This window comes from Primulina eburnea, chromosome 1 (genome assembly GCF_022965805.1).
Source record: "Primulina eburnea isolate SZY01 chromosome 1, ASM2296580v1, whole genome shotgun sequence".
In the NCBI taxonomy this organism is placed as follows: domain Eukaryota; kingdom Viridiplantae; phylum Streptophyta; class Magnoliopsida; order Lamiales; family Gesneriaceae; genus Primulina; species Primulina eburnea.
In genome coordinates, this window is record NC_133101.1 from 62,659,465 (window position 1) to 62,676,946 (window position 17,482).

At 32.8% G+C, this 17,482-nt stretch overlaps 3 protein-coding genes and 1 non-coding gene across 6 annotated transcripts; 3 read left to right on the top strand and 1 right to left on the bottom strand.

Annotated features, from left to right (window-relative positions):
- Nucleotides 1-405: 405 nt before the first annotated feature.
- LOC140839104 (uncharacterized) lies at nucleotides 406-3,024 on the bottom strand. 3 transcript variants are annotated; one of them, XM_073205746.1, is made up of 7 exons: nucleotides 2,922-3,024; nucleotides 1,834-1,932; nucleotides 1,687-1,749; nucleotides 1,569-1,616; nucleotides 1,424-1,477; nucleotides 956-1,007; nucleotides 406-852 (listed from the first exon to the last, which is right to left on the bottom strand). In XM_073205746.1, exons 2-7 carry the CDS (start codon nucleotides 1,915-1,917, stop codon nucleotides 755-757), a joined length of 399 nt encoding a protein of 132 aa, XP_073061847.1. In that variant the 5' UTR covers nucleotides 1,918-1,932; nucleotides 2,922-3,024; the 3' UTR covers nucleotides 406-754. The 3 variants fall into 3 exon arrangements, with proteins under 3 accessions (XP_073061847.1, XP_073061839.1, XP_073061843.1); XM_073205738.1 differs by having other exon boundaries at nucleotides 950-1,007; XM_073205742.1 differs by having other exon boundaries at nucleotides 950-1,007; nucleotides 1,687-1,746; nucleotides 1,831-1,932.
- Nucleotides 3,025-5,873: 2,849 nt separating this feature from the next.
- LOC140813800 (WRKY transcription factor 22-like) lies at nucleotides 5,874-7,498 on the top strand. Its single transcript, XM_073172549.1, has 3 exons — nucleotides 5,874-6,389; nucleotides 6,538-6,648; nucleotides 6,815-7,498. Exons 1-3 carry the CDS (start codon nucleotides 5,926-5,928, stop codon nucleotides 7,191-7,193), a joined length of 954 nt encoding a protein of 317 aa, XP_073028650.1. The 5' UTR covers nucleotides 5,874-5,925; the 3' UTR covers nucleotides 7,194-7,498.
- Nucleotides 7,499-10,063: 2,565 nt separating this feature from the next.
- LOC140813807 (RING-H2 finger protein ATL67-like) lies at nucleotides 10,064-10,930 on the top strand. Its single transcript, XM_073172558.1, has one exon. The coding sequence runs from the start codon at nucleotides 10,145-10,147 to the stop codon at nucleotides 10,766-10,768; it is 624 nt and encodes a 207-aa protein (XP_073028659.1). The 5' UTR covers nucleotides 10,064-10,144; the 3' UTR covers nucleotides 10,769-10,930.
- Nucleotides 10,931-13,934: 3,004 nt separating this feature from the next.
- Nucleotides 13,935-14,088, top strand: LOC140815429 (small nucleolar RNA snoR145). Its single transcript, XR_012114382.1, has one exon. It is a non-coding gene; the product is annotated as a small nucleolar RNA snoR145 (small nucleolar RNA).
- Nucleotides 14,089-17,482: the final 3,394 nt, after the last annotated feature.

The window sequence follows — 17,482 nt, forward strand, 5'->3', positions numbered from 1 at the left end:
TAGTAAAACAAGAACACTATTAGGAAATCTACATTTGATGACCAAGTTAGTATTTAATAATATAAATATAATTAACTCCCATACGGCTATCTCACCAGTAAATTCCACAACACAGAATAATCATGTCATTCTATCTGTTCTTACGTTTAATTAATACCTCTGGGGCAGAAACAAATTCAATATATGCTAATTTAAATATAGTTTGTATTGATTTATTATGAAGTGATAGAGGTGTCCATATCGGAAGAAATCTGAATGTGGTTGGCTGAAAGCTATTGGAAATTTGGAACATCAAATTTTGCCCTCTGTTTTTGTATTAGGAAAGACTAAAGAGCACGTTCCACATCCACATTAGCACCATATTATATTATGACAACTTATGCGCTTTAAATATGGAGTGCTTCCTCAAAAAAAAAATTATATATCACATTCAACTCAAAAAAGAAAGATATTTTCGTATCTACAAAAACATCGCAGAACAAACCCAAGCATAGCATGAATATGTGGATCTCAGGTTAGTCCTGCAACAATTTCAATACCTAGAGAATAAAATAGGGAAAAAAGAAACAGAGTAGGGGGGCATAGCAGATGGTCTGAAACATCAACTTCTATACTGAGTGTTCATTTGACAGTAGTAAAATAGTCTACAACAAAAGTAAGCTGGGATATAAGATGGGTCTATCTGGAAAAAACATAGCAGCCGAAAGTACAACTCCACGAGCAGGTATTGACTGATCATCATCATGTATTTATTTCAGCATACACAAATTTCCGATCTCCCCCGAAACCACAAGATCAAAAGCATGTTTTCATGACTTGGGGTTCCATCCTCTGGTTGGGCAGTATTTCCGTCTACGCACAGAATTTCTCCCTCAGCATACATGTGATATATTTTATACAGCATTTCTCTAGTAAAAGTTGAAACATGGAAAAAGAGCAAATCATGCACCTTCAACTTCTGATGGAGCGCATGGAGACTTGCGGTACCGAGTTTGCTGTTGAGTTGGCTGAACATCACATGCAAATAAGTCATTCTCGGTAGAAAGGTAAAGGTGATCAAAGAAATTCGTCAGAGACTCTCAATGGTCAAGGTTCAATGTCAATTCTTAGAAGATGAAATTTAAAAAGTATCACGGTGCAGTCACAATCAATTTATTACCCTTCTTCATGAATACTTTTATCTTTGCTGCATCCGTTTTGGCATTGCAATATCATTATGAACAAAATCAAGCAAGAAAATCCTACTTCTACTTGGATTGGAAAGTGACTTCCAATTTTATATACCTTTGTAGCCAAATACAGATAACAGGCATTGTGCACCAAAAGTATTCACAGCAGATTATTTAGAATGGAAAGAAGAGAAGCTCTAAATGAGTAAATTTCATAATACATATCACCTTTAGATTTTCATATCGATAATTACCTGTAACTTAGGCCGGAGAGCCTCGAGTGGTCCTTTTGGTTTCTCAACACCTTGCTGTGCCCACGTAGCATTAGTAAATACGGGCTAAAATGCATTTCAGGTTTCAAGCATGTAAAAATAGGCGCAGATTCAAAAAAGCAAGTACCTTCCCTAGAGCCCAATCAGCAGAATCAAAATAAGCACGCTCATGATCCTGGCATTATGAATTTACATTTCAGAAAAGAACCATCTAGATTCTTTCGAAACATATGCTGGAAGTTTACCTTAGAAATTAGTGGTGGTTTCTTGGGGATTATTCCTCCATATTTCTTCTTGACAGCTTCCTCCTGCAAATAACATTAACATAGAATAAGACTTAAATGAATAAGAAGTTGAGAAGTACCCCAAAATGAACGTGATGTGAGCACAACCTCCTGGTGTGTTGATGACATGGACTTGTCAGCATCCTCCATGGCACCATCCGTTTGTTCTTTTACTTCCTCAGTTCCTGACATAATCTCCCTATAAGCCTACAAAAATTCCTCCAGAACAAATCAGTGGTTTCATAGGAAAAACTAATCTTTAAAAAGTTCACTAAGTCGAGATGGAAATACCATTTCAAAAAAGAAAAATTTATCAGTGGTTTCATAAGAAAACTAATATCTGAAAAAAAACAAAGTCAACACATGTAAACAAATGGTATCTATATAACAGAAAAAGTTAAAGTCTCTCCACTATGAACTCGTCCATGAAATTCACGGATAGGAAAACTGATAAATTTTCAAACCTCAAATTGATTGATTAATGGCTGAAGAATTTACAGTTAAGATAAAACTAATTGAACCCATGGTCAAATAGGATGTGTTTTCAAAATGTATGGTAACAATCTTACACAACTACTCAAAAAATGGAATTCCTGGTAGTTCTAATAAATCACGAAGAATACAATAAATTCCTCACAAGTCACAAGTCAAAGGTAATCGCCACTTAATGTCTTTATCAATGCTACTTTAACACACTTAACAAATTGGTACGAAAAACTCTCCATTCTCACAAACCATATCTTATCATTCTCAATCTTCACTGCGCTCCAACAATCCAGAAGTAAACTTTTTTTCAAAGAAAAAAAGCCAAAATTTGCACTCTGGAGCTACATACAATTATAAGCAGTTGATTGACCAAAAAATTAACTACCTAGATCGTAGGAAAGCTATCTTGTGATGCATTATCATCAAAGATTCATTCGCAGAAAAATAAATATTCACCATCAACAAAACCGCTGCCGCATATTCAGCTACGTCATTACAGATCCCGATAGATCTCAATAAAAATAATTAAATCAATCTTCACATAATCATACAGACATGAAAATGAAAACAAGTTATATGCGCGAATAATTAGCAATCAATCACACTTTATGCAGAAAATTAGAGAATTAACAAGCATATGAACTGAGAAAATAAGAGAATTAAACAAACATGCAAACTGAAAAATGAGAGATCAAAAAGATAAAGTTTACCTCGAGTCCGCCGCTCCTTAGATCGATTGTGTTCGTTTCTGTGCTGGCGTTACGATTGAATCAAAATGGAGAACAAGTTACTTCAAATTGAAGAGAGAGAGGGTATGTGAAAAATTTACACATTTGCCCTTCAATATCTTTTTATAATTTTATACTATTTTTGAAAGAACATATCTTGAGACAATTCTCACGAATCTTTATCTATGAAACGAGTCAACTTTATCTATATTTACAATAAAAAGTAATATTTATAGCATAAAAAATAAATATTTTTCATTAATGACCAAAATAAGAAATATGTCTCACAAAATACGATTTATGAAATCATCTCACATAAATTTTTGCTTTTTAAATGATAAGTTTAAAAAGTTTATTTGAGGATGACTTTAAATTGAATCTCATGGTTTAATCGTTTTGAATACTATAAAGTTGTGGATAGTGAATTCTCTTTCAAATATAAAAAAATTGTTTTTTAGTCTGATTAAAATATTATTATAAAAACCAAATATATAAATAAATTCATATTTTATTCTTATTTAATGAATTAATAACATCATAAAAAATTGTTAGAAATAATTAATATATTAATTACAAATATATTCGTAAAAACAATAATGAATGCTTGCAAAAGTCGGCACTTGACCATACATTGGAATTTGGAAGTCACTTGAGTACATATTTGGAAAAGTTGAAAAAAGAAATATAATTTGTATATTTAGGACAGAAGATTAAGTATTTATTTTAAATATATATATATATATATATATATATATATATATATATATATATATATATATATTTGAAAATGAACTTTAAAAAAATTGAAAACGAAATCAATCACAAATATTAATAAAGGCAATTAATTAAAATGAAAATTATTTAAATGTGATTTAAATTTAATTTATTCAAATATATTTTAATCATAAATTTGAATGCAATCTAGCGACTTGCATGAATCGAGATTTGGGTACTTTCTGCTCTTTCTTCAATAGCTTCGTTCAGTAAAGAACACAAATCTATACTCGAGCTCCGTACAGGTTGTAGGCTTACAAAATTTATCAACCAATCTTGCTGGATCATTGACCTGATTTTTGAAAGAAATGCTCAATCTGCAGGCATCCTTGAGGCTGCAACCTACTTGTTTTGGCACCATGTTTGATCTTTTTTGCCCAAAGAAAAGGTGTCATTATTTTCTTGTGCCTAAAGAAGCAGGAATTATATGTTTTACACACTTCACTTCAATGCAACAAAATTCACAACTGAGTTGTAAAGAACCTCACAGCAAAACTAAGAAGACTTCACTAATTTCCCAAGGATTTAAAACATGCTTCAATCCTCATTTTCATGCATTCAACTTAAACCAAGCTCAAACATAATTCAAAAGGTTTGTTAAGAAACCAAGTATATAACTGACCAATCAAGCTGAAAATAGGAACATTCAGTCAATTTCACAATTTGATGAAACTACTTAATTGATCGATGAATGACTAGTGTTGAATTATTGTTTTCATTTGTAATAAAGTAGGAGAATGAGTTTACCAATGATGATTGATCAAGAGTTACTAGGACTTTGATTCTATATACCACCTCTTCCCCATCAGCTCCAACAGCAATTAAATCACCTGTCGCTGAATTTGATCCTTGCATCGTTGTAGATCCTTTGTTTTGAACCTTCTCCTTGCACGGCCATTTCCCCAAATGCCAGTTGGTTCCATGATCAAGGCCAAGTAAACCACCAGAGAAAAGCAATTCTTTCCTGGAAATTGAAGTGTGTCGCTCCATGTATTCATTGCCTTCTTCAAAATTTCCTTTCAAGACCTTAACAAACAAGCCCTGACAAAACATGGAGGTAAAATACGTACACACAGAGTTATTTTTCTGTAGTACGCGTGATGTCAATGTCGTGAAAAATATGTCAATCACCCTGTTTTAAAAAAAATTATAAAAAAATTTTATTAACAAAATCATTATTTTATTTATTCTAAAAATAATAGTGGAGTGAGTATCATATTTCAAAGAACGTATTTGAGAGAATAGAGAGAGGAAAGCCACCCACGTGGCTCTGCTGCCTTTCTGTGTATCGGCAAGGACCGCACCGAAGCACAATGCACACAAAGCCGCGTGGACTTTCTCGTTTATCTCTCTCGCCTCTTTGACTTAAACAAAAGTCAACCGAATCAGGGCATCTGATTCAAATATCTATTTTTTGTTTTCAAAATAAAATAAAGTTACACTGACACTGACAAATTATAAAAATATTTTTGAATCCGATTAAATCTTTTTATTCTAAAAAATGTCATTTTATATGTTAATATAAGTGTATATCTGACAATACTTTGAATAATATATAAAGACAATATTTTTCTAAATACGTCAGAGAAGAAAGCATAATCAAACATAGTGTAAGATTCTAATTTTGTTCTATTTGATTTTCCCACTTAATCAAATAAGTTGCTAAATGCAATAAATACATGTAACTGAGTGCAAATTATTATATTTGTTTTATATGAGATTAAATATATCATAAAAATATATATTTTGTTTTGAAAAATTAAGGAACTTACTCAATTGTTGGGAACATGAATTCGTCAACCATAAGTGCTCTCCATTATTAATATTAGTGATTGTGAACAAATGTTACGTATGACATAATACGTGAATATTATGTATTGCACATAATTTATTCACAAAGTTTTTGATTTAATTATAATGTTTTAAAAATTAAATTAAATATAACATGAGATTTAATAACATTATTTTTTGTAATTATGAAATGTGAAAATTCAAGAAATAAATACATAACAAGAAAATTTTGAATTTAAGAAAAAAACTTGACCAAAAAATAGTTATTATTTGAGTCTCTTTATTAATATTGTAGATAAATTAATTTGTTCTTTTCTTTTTTTAGAAACCATACATTATTCTATTTCCCCACTGCTCTCCCATCTTCCAAAAGTCAGCGCCTTCTCTTGTCTTTTCATATCTGACCAAAAGAAGCAGGAAAATGGAGGACGATTGGGATCTGCACGCAGTTGTAAGAGGCTGCGGCTCCACCTCCACCTCCACCTCCACCACCGCCAGTTCCACGGCCACCACCGCCGCTATCCCAAATCCCTCGGATGATCTTTTTACCACTAATTTCCAACAAAATTCCAACACTTCGGCTGCTTACTGTCAAGATCTGTTTCGACACAATATTGAAGACCTGCATGATCTATGCAAACCATTGTTCCCAAGATCACAGCAGCCATCTCCACAAATACGATCGGTTATTTCTCCTAAAAGTTTACCCATTTCACCGCTCTCTGTTCTTGGGGGGTTTCAAGGGCTGTCATCGTCGGAGCAACTGGCGCAACGATTACTCCAACAGACTCAGATTACGCAAAAGCAGCTATTCATATCTGTTGCTAAGGCCTCAAAAGCTACTACTGTTTCACAGAATCCTAGTTCGAGGTCGGCCAAAAGAAGGTAAAATTAAATTTGTACACTTGAAGTTGAAATTTATAGCTTTGAAAGATTTGTTGGAGAACGGGAGAAAATATCGGTGTTGGTGGTTCGATTTTTCGGCTCTGAGTTTCAGTTTTTTCTTCTTTTTTTTCGGTTGATTATTGTGTAGGAAGAACAGTTTGAAGAGGGTTTGTCATGTTCCGGCAGAGAGCTTATCATCTGATATGTGGTCATGGAGAAAATATGGGCAAAAACCCATTAAAGGTTCACCCTATCCAAGGTTTGGTTCTTCGATTTTCAATTCAATTATTCACTCTTTCATTTTTCATTAAATTCGAAAACTATGTTTCTATTTAACTATTCCCTATTTTCAGAAAGTTGGCGTTTCTCGAGTATTTGTAATTTGATGATTGATAATAGTTTTTCTTTTTGTGGTTGACAAACAGGGGATACTATAAATGCAGCACCTCAAAAGGCTGTATGGCAAGAAAACAAGTGGAGCGGAATAAATCCAACCCGGGAATGTTTATCGTCACCTACACAGCCGAGCACAACCACCCTATTCCCACACACCGAAACTCACTCGCCTGCTGCACCCGCCAGAAGCCTGGGGCGGCGGAAAATCCTAGCTCCGAAAACCCTGACAAACCGTCTGGAAAGTTAGAGAGCAGCAAGGAGGAGTTGGCAGAAGCTGAGGATGACGATTTAAGCGTTTCGGACATGGCGTTGGAAGATGATTTCTTCGAGGGTTTGGAGGATTTAGCTGGACCTGACCCCGGAGAATGTATCGACGATCAGTTCCCGACGGACCTACAGTTCCCTTAGCTCGACCGGCATACACCAACGCGGCGGCGGTGACTTAGGCGAAGGAGAAAGGATTTACTTTCCCTCTGACATATTGTGTTTTTTTCATTTTTACTTTTTCTAGGCAACCCAGACGATTGCCGTTACGAATCTCGAGATCACAATTTTTTTGTCTTCATCTCGCAACACGTATCATATAGAAGAGCCTTTGACTTTTAAACAAAAAAGAATAAGATTCGGGCCTACCCGTTTCAAGAATTTTAGAATGCTGGCTTGAATTCCTTGTAAAAATTACATTAGATTCTACATTTTAATTTGTTTGTCGGGTTTGCCTTTTGGTTTTATATACGAAATCTTAATAAACAGAACAAATAAATTGACTAAATTTAAACGATAAAAATAAAAGAATGACTGATCCGTGGGTTTTGTAATGATTTAGGTTTCATCAATATGACTTTCTACTTTAATTTAACATTGCATAAAAATGTCTCGGGCCAAATTATACTTGTCCAAGTCGACTATGTAGTAATAACTCCTGCTAAGGCTTATTTGGTCGCTTAATGAGTTACTTAAGTAACGAAGGCAATCCATCAAATGAGGTTATTAGGTGTAAAAGTTCATCAAGGTGTAAGATCTGTGTAGTAACAATCAATAATAGCTCGATTGCATTATTTGTCAAAACTTTGGACAATCAAGAATTAAATTGTTTACATATTGTATGTTGAAATAAAATCCCTTTTCTATGCAATCGAAGATAGCTCGACTGCATTATTTGTCTTCCGAAGAAGCGCATTTCTAATTTAATACATTTCCCCCAACATTGGAGTTACACAACCTGATTTAATAGTTAATTGTCAACCAAAATTAATTTAATATGAAATATCAAATGTCAAATATGGTTGGGCATTGATTTCTTTCATTTACTGTGATGTTCTTGTAACCATTATCACCTAGTTTGACAACTTTAGGCCAAATCTGAAACCATCAAATGATGTACACATAGAACCCCATGGTTATGTTTGGTAGCTATGATAAGGGAGTGATTATTTAAATAAACATTCCTTTATCACGCGTTTGGTTCGTTTTTTATTAATTTGTAGTCCCTTGATTATGATTGAAAGCCCACACTATTAATATTATTTGTGTGATTAAATATCACTCCTCAAAAGGTGTGATAATTAATAATTTTGAATAGTGATCATGATAAGATGTATATTGACCATAATATCCTTGAATTGTTTTTTTCAATATAATATGAAAATTAAAATTAGTGAAAATTTAATAATTAATATAATATTTAAATTTTTATTATATTTTTTATAAATTAATTTCATATATTTTAATTATTTTAATCATTTTAAAGAAAATAAATTGTAATGTAAATCTATCTTAAATTAAATTTTTATAAATTTGTAATCTTTTTAATTAATTTTTTTATGAAAATAAATATTTTTTTCAATTCTAATTTATTTTTTTAATGATTTAAATTAATCTTAATAAATGTAAATTATAATTATAAATATTTAATTATCTATCCAATTATTTTAAGAATATATATTTAATTAGTATTTGGGGAATTTTGGTTATTACAATAAAATTTACAAAATTAATCCATCATTTTAAAATAATACCAAACACCATGTTATTTATCACACCGTACTATTAATCCATATATCTCATTTTTTAATCACTCTAATTATTAATCATTTATTTATCCTATCACACGTACCAAACGGAGACCATGTCTATTAAATGTAGTGAGATATCGTCAAAATGAAATTGCTAAAAAAGAAATAATCATATAATCTATGTATCCGTTATTAAATGTTTAATAAGTAAAAAAAAAAAAAACAAATATACTAAAATTCAGATTAAGATGCATACTATTACGTTCAAATGTATCATATAAATCTTCTACTTTCAATCATATTGATTTTTTTTACTTACCATTGTATTCGATATCTTGAATGAGTGAAATTTTTGTTGACTTTTTTTTATATCATCATCGTATTAGATATATTGAATAACGGTGTTTTAGGCCTAAATAACAATCTGTACGCAAAATGGCCCAACCCAATATTGGTTTAGTCGTGGTCACAAATGTCACACTCCATCTATCTCTATTGCAATACTTTACTATTAATAATAGACGATGTCCTGTTGAAACACTTAAGTCTGGTAATGACATCTTTTAATTCCGGAACTCCTTTGATGCAGATGGGAGGACCGTGGCGACTGAGTCGGGTTTCTCTGTCCTTCTTTCGACTCATAATTAATTTTGAATATGCATCCAACGGCTTAGAATCCTCATAATCTTCTTATATTAAATGAGACGCTCATAATCGGGGTGGATGAGATACTACCTATGTGGTCACTACCCTCACTTCATTTCAACTGGTAAGATCTTGCCACACACACAATTTAAAAAAAAAATGAGTCATATATATGCATAGACAAATCTTGGTCATCTATCCTATCATGTGGACAATGTCCACATGGATATGATGAAATAAACTCATAATCGGGCGTGACTTACTGATGTGCATTTAAGAAGCAACGGTGTCAAAACTTAGGAGGCCCCTTCCGCAGTGCAAAAATAAAATTAGTGTTACTTTCAGCCTCTTAGAATATTGGAACTGAAATTGGCCAACCATCTTCCTTCGGGATTATTCCTTCCTACCCCTGCAGACAGGTACATCCAAGGGCCAGAATATTTTCTGGTTCAATTTTTTTTTTTTCAAAAATTTTTTCCCCATAAGATTGAATCCCAGCCATTGATCATGGGTGTGGGCACTGCCCCACACCCAGGATCGAACTTACATCTTCGTACGAGTTGGTTTATTAAATGAGTTGCTGCGGGATATTATTAAATGTTTGCAGCTCAGCACTTGCACCCAATATCTCCTCATTTCCCTCTTTCTTTCAAATGGCCCTGCCCTGCCCTTCACCACCGCCACCTTCTTTTTCTCCCAATGTCCTACCACCCATCATCTCCGCCGCCACCCTTAACCATCCTCCCCAGCCCCTCCACCGCCGGACAATCCACGTTTGCACAGAACATCGGTTCCATAGGTCTCGGCTACGCCATCGCGATTGCCCTCTGCTTCCTCGTCCTCTTCTCCACCGTCCTCCTCGCCTCCTACATCTGCTACCGCATGGCCGCCTCCCGCCGACGACACCTGGAGCACCGCTCCCAGAATTCCACAAACTCTAACCGTTCAAACGAAAACAGCATCTACCTCCCACGGATCATCTTCGTCTCCGAGGATGGCGAAAGCGACTCGCAGAACGTCGTCGTGGGGCTCGAGCGGGCGGTTATCAACTCGTACCCGAAGTTTGTGTTCTCGAGGAGGAACGGAAACGGGGGAAACGACACCGTTTGCTCGATTTGCTTGTGCGATTACAGAGAGGCGGAGATGCTGAGGATGTTGCCGGATTGTAAGCACAGCTTTCACGTCACGTGCGTGGATGCCTGGCTAAAGCTTAACGCTTCGTGTCCCGTATGCCGGAATTCTCCGTTGCCGACACCGCTATCCACGCCGTTGCAGGAGTTGGTGCCACTGTCTCAGTACTCCGATGGGCGAAGGAGACAATGAAGGGGGGTGCATTTGGAAATTGAAGAAATATTTGGGCGTGGGCAGCTATTTTAGTTTTTAGTGTAAAATACTAAATAGTGTTGGAACCAGCCGGTATTTTACTTGGTGGATGCAAAGCTATAATGTTCTACTAATAGCGTCAAAATTTTATTTATTAATTTTTTGTATTTTTATTAGAATTTATTTGTTATAATGGTTTGTTATAATGTGTTGATTTTAAATTTTACTAATATTAGATTATTTCAACAAAATTGTAAATTTTATTTAAAAAAAATCTAATGAATATTGATATAGAATTTTTTTAAATATTATTGATATTTTAATTATCATGTTTAAAAATATTTGTGGAATAAATTAATTGTTGTGAGTAAAATAATAGAAAATATATCGAAAATATTCTTTTTATTGTAGAGTTTAAAGCCGAGATGTTGGAAATGAATTGTATAAATTATCACAAAGATAACATAACAAGTTAAAAGATGATTTTAGAGCTAAGTTGAAGTGTGAGGTTAGGGATGACAATTTCTTTCTAACTCGTTAGAAAATCCGATAACCGACTCGAATAAAAAAGGTTATGTAGGGATTTTTAAACCCGATTAAATAATTGGATAATCGGGTAAGGGGATTTTCAGGTTCGGGTATGGAGGCGAGTTTGATATAATCAGACTCACACCCGACCCGAATATTTATTTATATTAAATATTAATCTTCTCAAATCAAGTAAATCAGTACTTTTTCTTTTCTCTTCCCTTTTACTTTCACTTTTACATTTCAAGGTTTTACCACTCTTTTATTTTTCATTCAATTTCTTATCTTCTCCACTGGTAAGTTTATTCCATGTTTGACTTCAAAAATTGAAAAATACTTTATTTCTTGATTATGATTCATTGTATTCCTTTTTTATTTGCATATTTCTCCATTCATTTTAGGATTTTTTTAACAAATTAATTTTGGGAGTTTGGAATGTACGTGACTTTGTTTTTTTATTGGTTTTGGCTTTCTTTTTTTTTTTTAGCTTAGGCTATTTTTCTCAAGATTTCTTCATTATGATTAGATATGATTGAGAGATAGAAATCCAACAATCTCTAAAAAGTTATAGTAGAAAGCGAAACCACTTGTCATTTCAAATGCCGAAAGAAGATAATAGCAAAATATATTATGATATAACTATAATTTAAAATTATAGTTTTCTAGGTTTTGGATTTTGAGTATTTCAATAATTGTATGTTTACCAAGTTTTTTGGCTATTTTGCTTTGATTGAGGGGTTTACTAATCCTGCAACATAATTATGGATAATTTATGTTGGGATTTTTCAGTAATCAATTTAATCGTATTTGGTATTTTTCTATAAATATTTTTATGCATTCCATGTCTTGATTCATTTGGTGGATTAATTGTAGCTATTTTTATTATGTCTCTTTTTTGTAATTTTAATTTACTTGTCTTGTGTTTGGATGAAAAGAAGGTGAATCTAAATTTTCAACAAGTGACAGAAGAGTGTATCCTCAAGGTATTTGTCATTATTTACTTTTTTTATGATGTTTACTTTTGACTTCTTGATTTAGTAAAAACTTGCGTCCAAACATGAGAAAGGGCTAAAAAATTTCTAATATTTATTCTCATTCCTCTTAAGTTTGAACTAAAAAGACATTGTTATTTTCTCTATATTATTTTATTTTGTCTTTTTTTAACATACATTACTTCATCACTTTCAGGTATATTAAATGGACTCAACAGATCATTATTTTGCAGGACACTACAATGTCAAGTGATGAAGACATGTACGATTAGTTCGGAGATAAACCGATCTAGTTTGATTTGGGTTGATAATGTTTACATATGATCAAACTAGGGGTAGTCAATAGATGATTAATCAATTGAATCATGAATTTTTGGATATGATATAAATTTTACTATATTTTTGTTGAATTGCGTACTTTTGTTCAACTAATATTTTTTTTTAATATTTTATTATTTTTTCTATAAAGTTTATTTTCTAAATTTTTATCATTAATAATTTTTCTTATTGTTCAATTAAATAATTTTTTAAATATTCATAACTTCATTGAAATAATTTAAATTTGAAAAAATTCAATTGTATATGATAATATGGTATTTGGATAGGGTATGAGTATCTTATAATCCGATGTGTATGGGGATGAGGATGAGGATGAGGATGAAATTCAATACCCGATTGGTATTGGGATGAGCATGATGATGAATTTAATAAATGAGTATGAGGATGGATGTATGAAATCCGATCTATATCCTACCCATTGTCATATCTATGTGAGGTAGGTTTAGCGGTTGAACGGGGGCTGCCATGTATAGTCTTTTTAGATTAATATTTTTTATCCATCTTTTAAAAAAAAATTAGAGGGAATTTTCTGTTACTTTTTTTATTGTTTTTTTAGAAGGATTTTATTGTTAAAAAAAAGAACATTAAAAATGACATGTAATTATTAAAAGAAATTGAGATATTATTTATTTGCTCGTCAGTTTCTCCTTTACAGAATCCTTTTATTGCGACTTGAACTATTTATGTTTTTCTTCATTCTCAATTTTTGTTATTTATCAAAAAACTTATTTTATCCAAATATATTTAGAATACAATTTTCAATTAAGTTGTAGTAATATTAGTGAAATTGGTCATAACTAAAATGTAATTCGTGGGCTCGTGCCACCAATTAATATTTCGGAATGACAGGCTTGGATATGGAAAGTGGCGTGTTGCAGGAAAAAACTAAACGAAGGGATGGATAATGGTCTTCAACTTGTGGGTATAAAAAATAAAACGAGACAAAGCCCATTAGGTAACCACCCCATTGGACCTTTGAAGTGGCCCAATGAGGTCGGCCCGGGAGCTCAGACCACGAGATTAAAGAAGTAGATGAGCTACCGGATGACTTTCCAACAAACCTGGATAAATGGAGTCTCGGACAAGTCCCTAGATGATTTGACGGATTCGGGTGAATGAGACGACTTCCTGATGAGCTATGACCTTCCGGAACTCTCTGAATATTAGGCCTGAATTCCCGCGGGCTATCGAGAGTAGACCGAACCTATCCCCGAGATATCAAATATCTATTTTGATTTTTGATAGCCGAACCGGAGTGAACTATTCTTGGTCAGATCCTCCAATTTTGGACATTTTGCTATTAATTTGATGGAAGGTCCCAGCGGAGGGGAATGGACTCCTTAACGAGCCCTCTCTAACAATACCAAGTGTGTATGCCTTCGTAGATGGATTTCTGGCCTTATCTAAGGACGCTTCAAATTTCCAATTTTGATTCGTCTTGAACCCTTAGGCTACATACGCCAAATTCCAAGCTAAATCTTTATCTTTTCACTAAAAATTTATACTTGTTCGGTTCTGATTTCCGACGGACTGAAACCTGTTTTAAATTTCTTGATTCATTCCAATTTATTAATGATAACGAGACATGATTGAAAGGTAACTTTAATACCAAATCGGCCTAAATTGTCAACTTTATATGAGAAAGATGGGGAAGTATAGTTGGATTTGAATTTCGAAGCCTAAATCAAATAATTATTTTCTTGGTTCAACTCATGACACCCTATTTATGTTCTTAGAATAAGTCTCTTGTGAGACAGTCTCACGAATTTTTATTTGTGAGACGAGTTAACCCTACCGATATTCACAATAAAAAGTAATAGTTTTAGAATTAAAAACAATATTTTTCATGAATGACCCAAATAAGAGATCCGTCTCACAAAATACGATCCGTGAGACCGTCTCACACAAATTTTTGCTATCTTTTTAATTGTAAGTTAACCAATTTTTCGGACAAACGATAAATCTGCTTCTTTCATTTTTATTCGATCTATTACAGATACAGAAAATATTTCTTGTCCAGTTCATTATTTGTAGTAGGTACAAATACTGTATCATATTATGCATACATTTTGGTCATTTCAGAGGAGTAAAACATTTGTATATTATCCCATAAAATCAAACAGGAATTACTCCATGTGACACCCAAAAGCAAAAGAAACAAAATGGTCCCAAAATGAGTGGCCATGGATTAATATCTGCAAATATTCACCATGCCATGTTTTAATTTCTTGTGTTTGTTCTCTTGTGTGTACTAGATATCCATGTCTCATATCTGTAATGTTAAGTTTGTTTGCATTCGCAGCACTTTCATCCCTATTGAAAATGTATACACAATCGCAATCCATTGAACCTAAACTCGAACAACAACATGTGTCACGCGTAAACCACGAAGATGTGAAGACCACCTTGGTTAAAGTTGCCCTACTTTCTGTTGCAGAAGCAAAAGTCGAAAGTCGCTATTTTAGACATGATTTGTTCTTTCTGATACCAATGTCTCTGGTCCCTGCTTTGAGCCAAATGGTGTCTTTGTTCTTGCCAAGTAAATGTTGTTTGTCTAGAATTGGTGTAAAATTTGGCAGAAAGAGATCAATCTTCATTTGAGGTTTCTGTTCAAGTTCTCAAATCAAAGTCATTTAACCCAAACTCGTTGAAATCAGCTACATTTTATTAATCTCTCATTCGTTTTGCTATGTTTCAAATTTAACTACCAATCATCCGTGATAAGTACTCAAGCTATGCGTCACTATTGCTAGGATTAATTTTGACATTAAGACTAATATTTTCTCAATATTTCCTGCGGAAACAAACTTCTTCTAATTGACGACATAATAGAGGGGATTCGATGAAATATGAAGGGAATCATGTCAAACCGATTTGTAAGTCATTTTCCCCTTTATATTAATTTATTCTCGTCACATAGTTTTCGACTAAAGTCGAGTCATTGTTCACGGAGTTTGGTCCAGATAAAGATAGAAGAACATCTAGTGAGAACAAGTAGGATGTCTTCGAGGGTTGGTCCCCTCAATCTTGTCTAATTTCAGATGCATTTATCATCAAATTAAAGATAATCTTGACTAATAATCGTGTTGTTTCGTAAAAAATGGATAGAGATACAACCATGTGTAACGAGGATAGACAAATAAAAAATGGCACAAGAAAACATAAAATGATGGTGTTTTTATGGCTTATTATCGTAACATTTTTCCCCATGGTCCTCTTTGTCTCTCTCTAGTTGTTATCTTGTACTCAACTTGTGTTTCTTTTGCTTGCAGAGCCGGGAATCCTCTTTTTTTTTTAAAAAACAAAAGATTATAATTTTTGTTTCCAATCTTTTCTTTCTAAAAAAGTATTCATATTCTCTGAAAAAATTAATTTTATTTTTTAATAAGTTATGATCATGCAGATCTTGATTGAATAGGAGTCCTTACATCATGACTATATGTTCTATACATGAAAAGGAGACTTGATACGTCGTTACCGCAACTATAACTTTTAATACAATATATATATAGATTATTTAAGTGCAATATTAAAATATGTTGTCGATTTTGTTTTGAAATGAAATGTGCCGGTATATATTATGTATAGTACTGTCAGATCTATAGATGTATATCGATGAAATCGTGGTTTTCGGGGCTAAGAATCAGATTCAACATCAAATGTATCAGAATTAACGTCAGGATCTTCAACTATTACCTCAGTTACCGTAAATTGCATCACATGCAAAACCAATGCTGGTGGCCCAAATATCATTTTCTTTGAATGAGCTTCACGAAAAATGAATAACAATTCCCACAAAGTAACAAAAAGAGAGAATAGAAACATGTGAGGGCCCTGTAAGCCGAAGATAGTCTAATCTGTTACAACATCTAAAAAGAAATTATTCATTTTTTTTTTACAAATTTCTCCCAACATTAACAGTTGGAAGATTTCTACACAACGGATTTTATTTTTGTTTTCCTTTTTCTTTTTGTAATAAAGTTACTGGTGTTGGATCTCGGTTTTCTAAGCGCCCAAAACGCAGCGGAAGTTTAAAATTTTTATTTTATTTTGAAAAACAAAATAATTGTTTGGACGCTCGTATGGTTTTCATAAATTAAACATCCATAGGGTGTAAAGAATTATACCTTTGGTGAATTAATCACTGGACACCAACCGATCCGGTATAACAGATCTGGCTCTTGATGAATCCCTACGAACTTTCTTCAAAATTGCTCCTATCAAGTCCACGACTAGATAGTGTGTTCCTCTTCCAATTTGCACTAGAAAATATGGAAGATATTTTGCGTAGGATAGAAAATAATTGAGAGACGGCACAATAATTTTTTTTTCAAAAGTTGGTGGCCGAATTCTATTTCAATTGGAGATGGGTCTCACGTGAATGGATGTTGTGGTGGCTAGGGTTTAGTGCTCAACATGTATTATTTATGATTAAATTAAACCCTAATTACATAATTAACATTAATGGGCTTGATTTAATTAATTGGGCTAGTCTAACTAGTTTAATTAATTTAATCAAAGTTCATTAAAACTTTAATTATTTAATATGTTGGACTTGTACCCCTACAAGCCCATTAAACATATTATCCACCATATTTAATTTATTAATTAATCAACTCAACTTTTTGAGCTTAATAAATTAAATACATTATAAATTCAACATTTGAATTTATTATTTAAATTATAAATTCAACTCCTTGAATTTTATCACCTCCAAAATTTAATATTTAATAAACCCAACATTTGAGTTTAATAAATTAAATTCTCAAATTTTATAAATTCAACTACTTGAATTTATTCTCTCAAAATTTATTTATCATAAATTCAACTCCTTGAATTTACTATATAATATAAA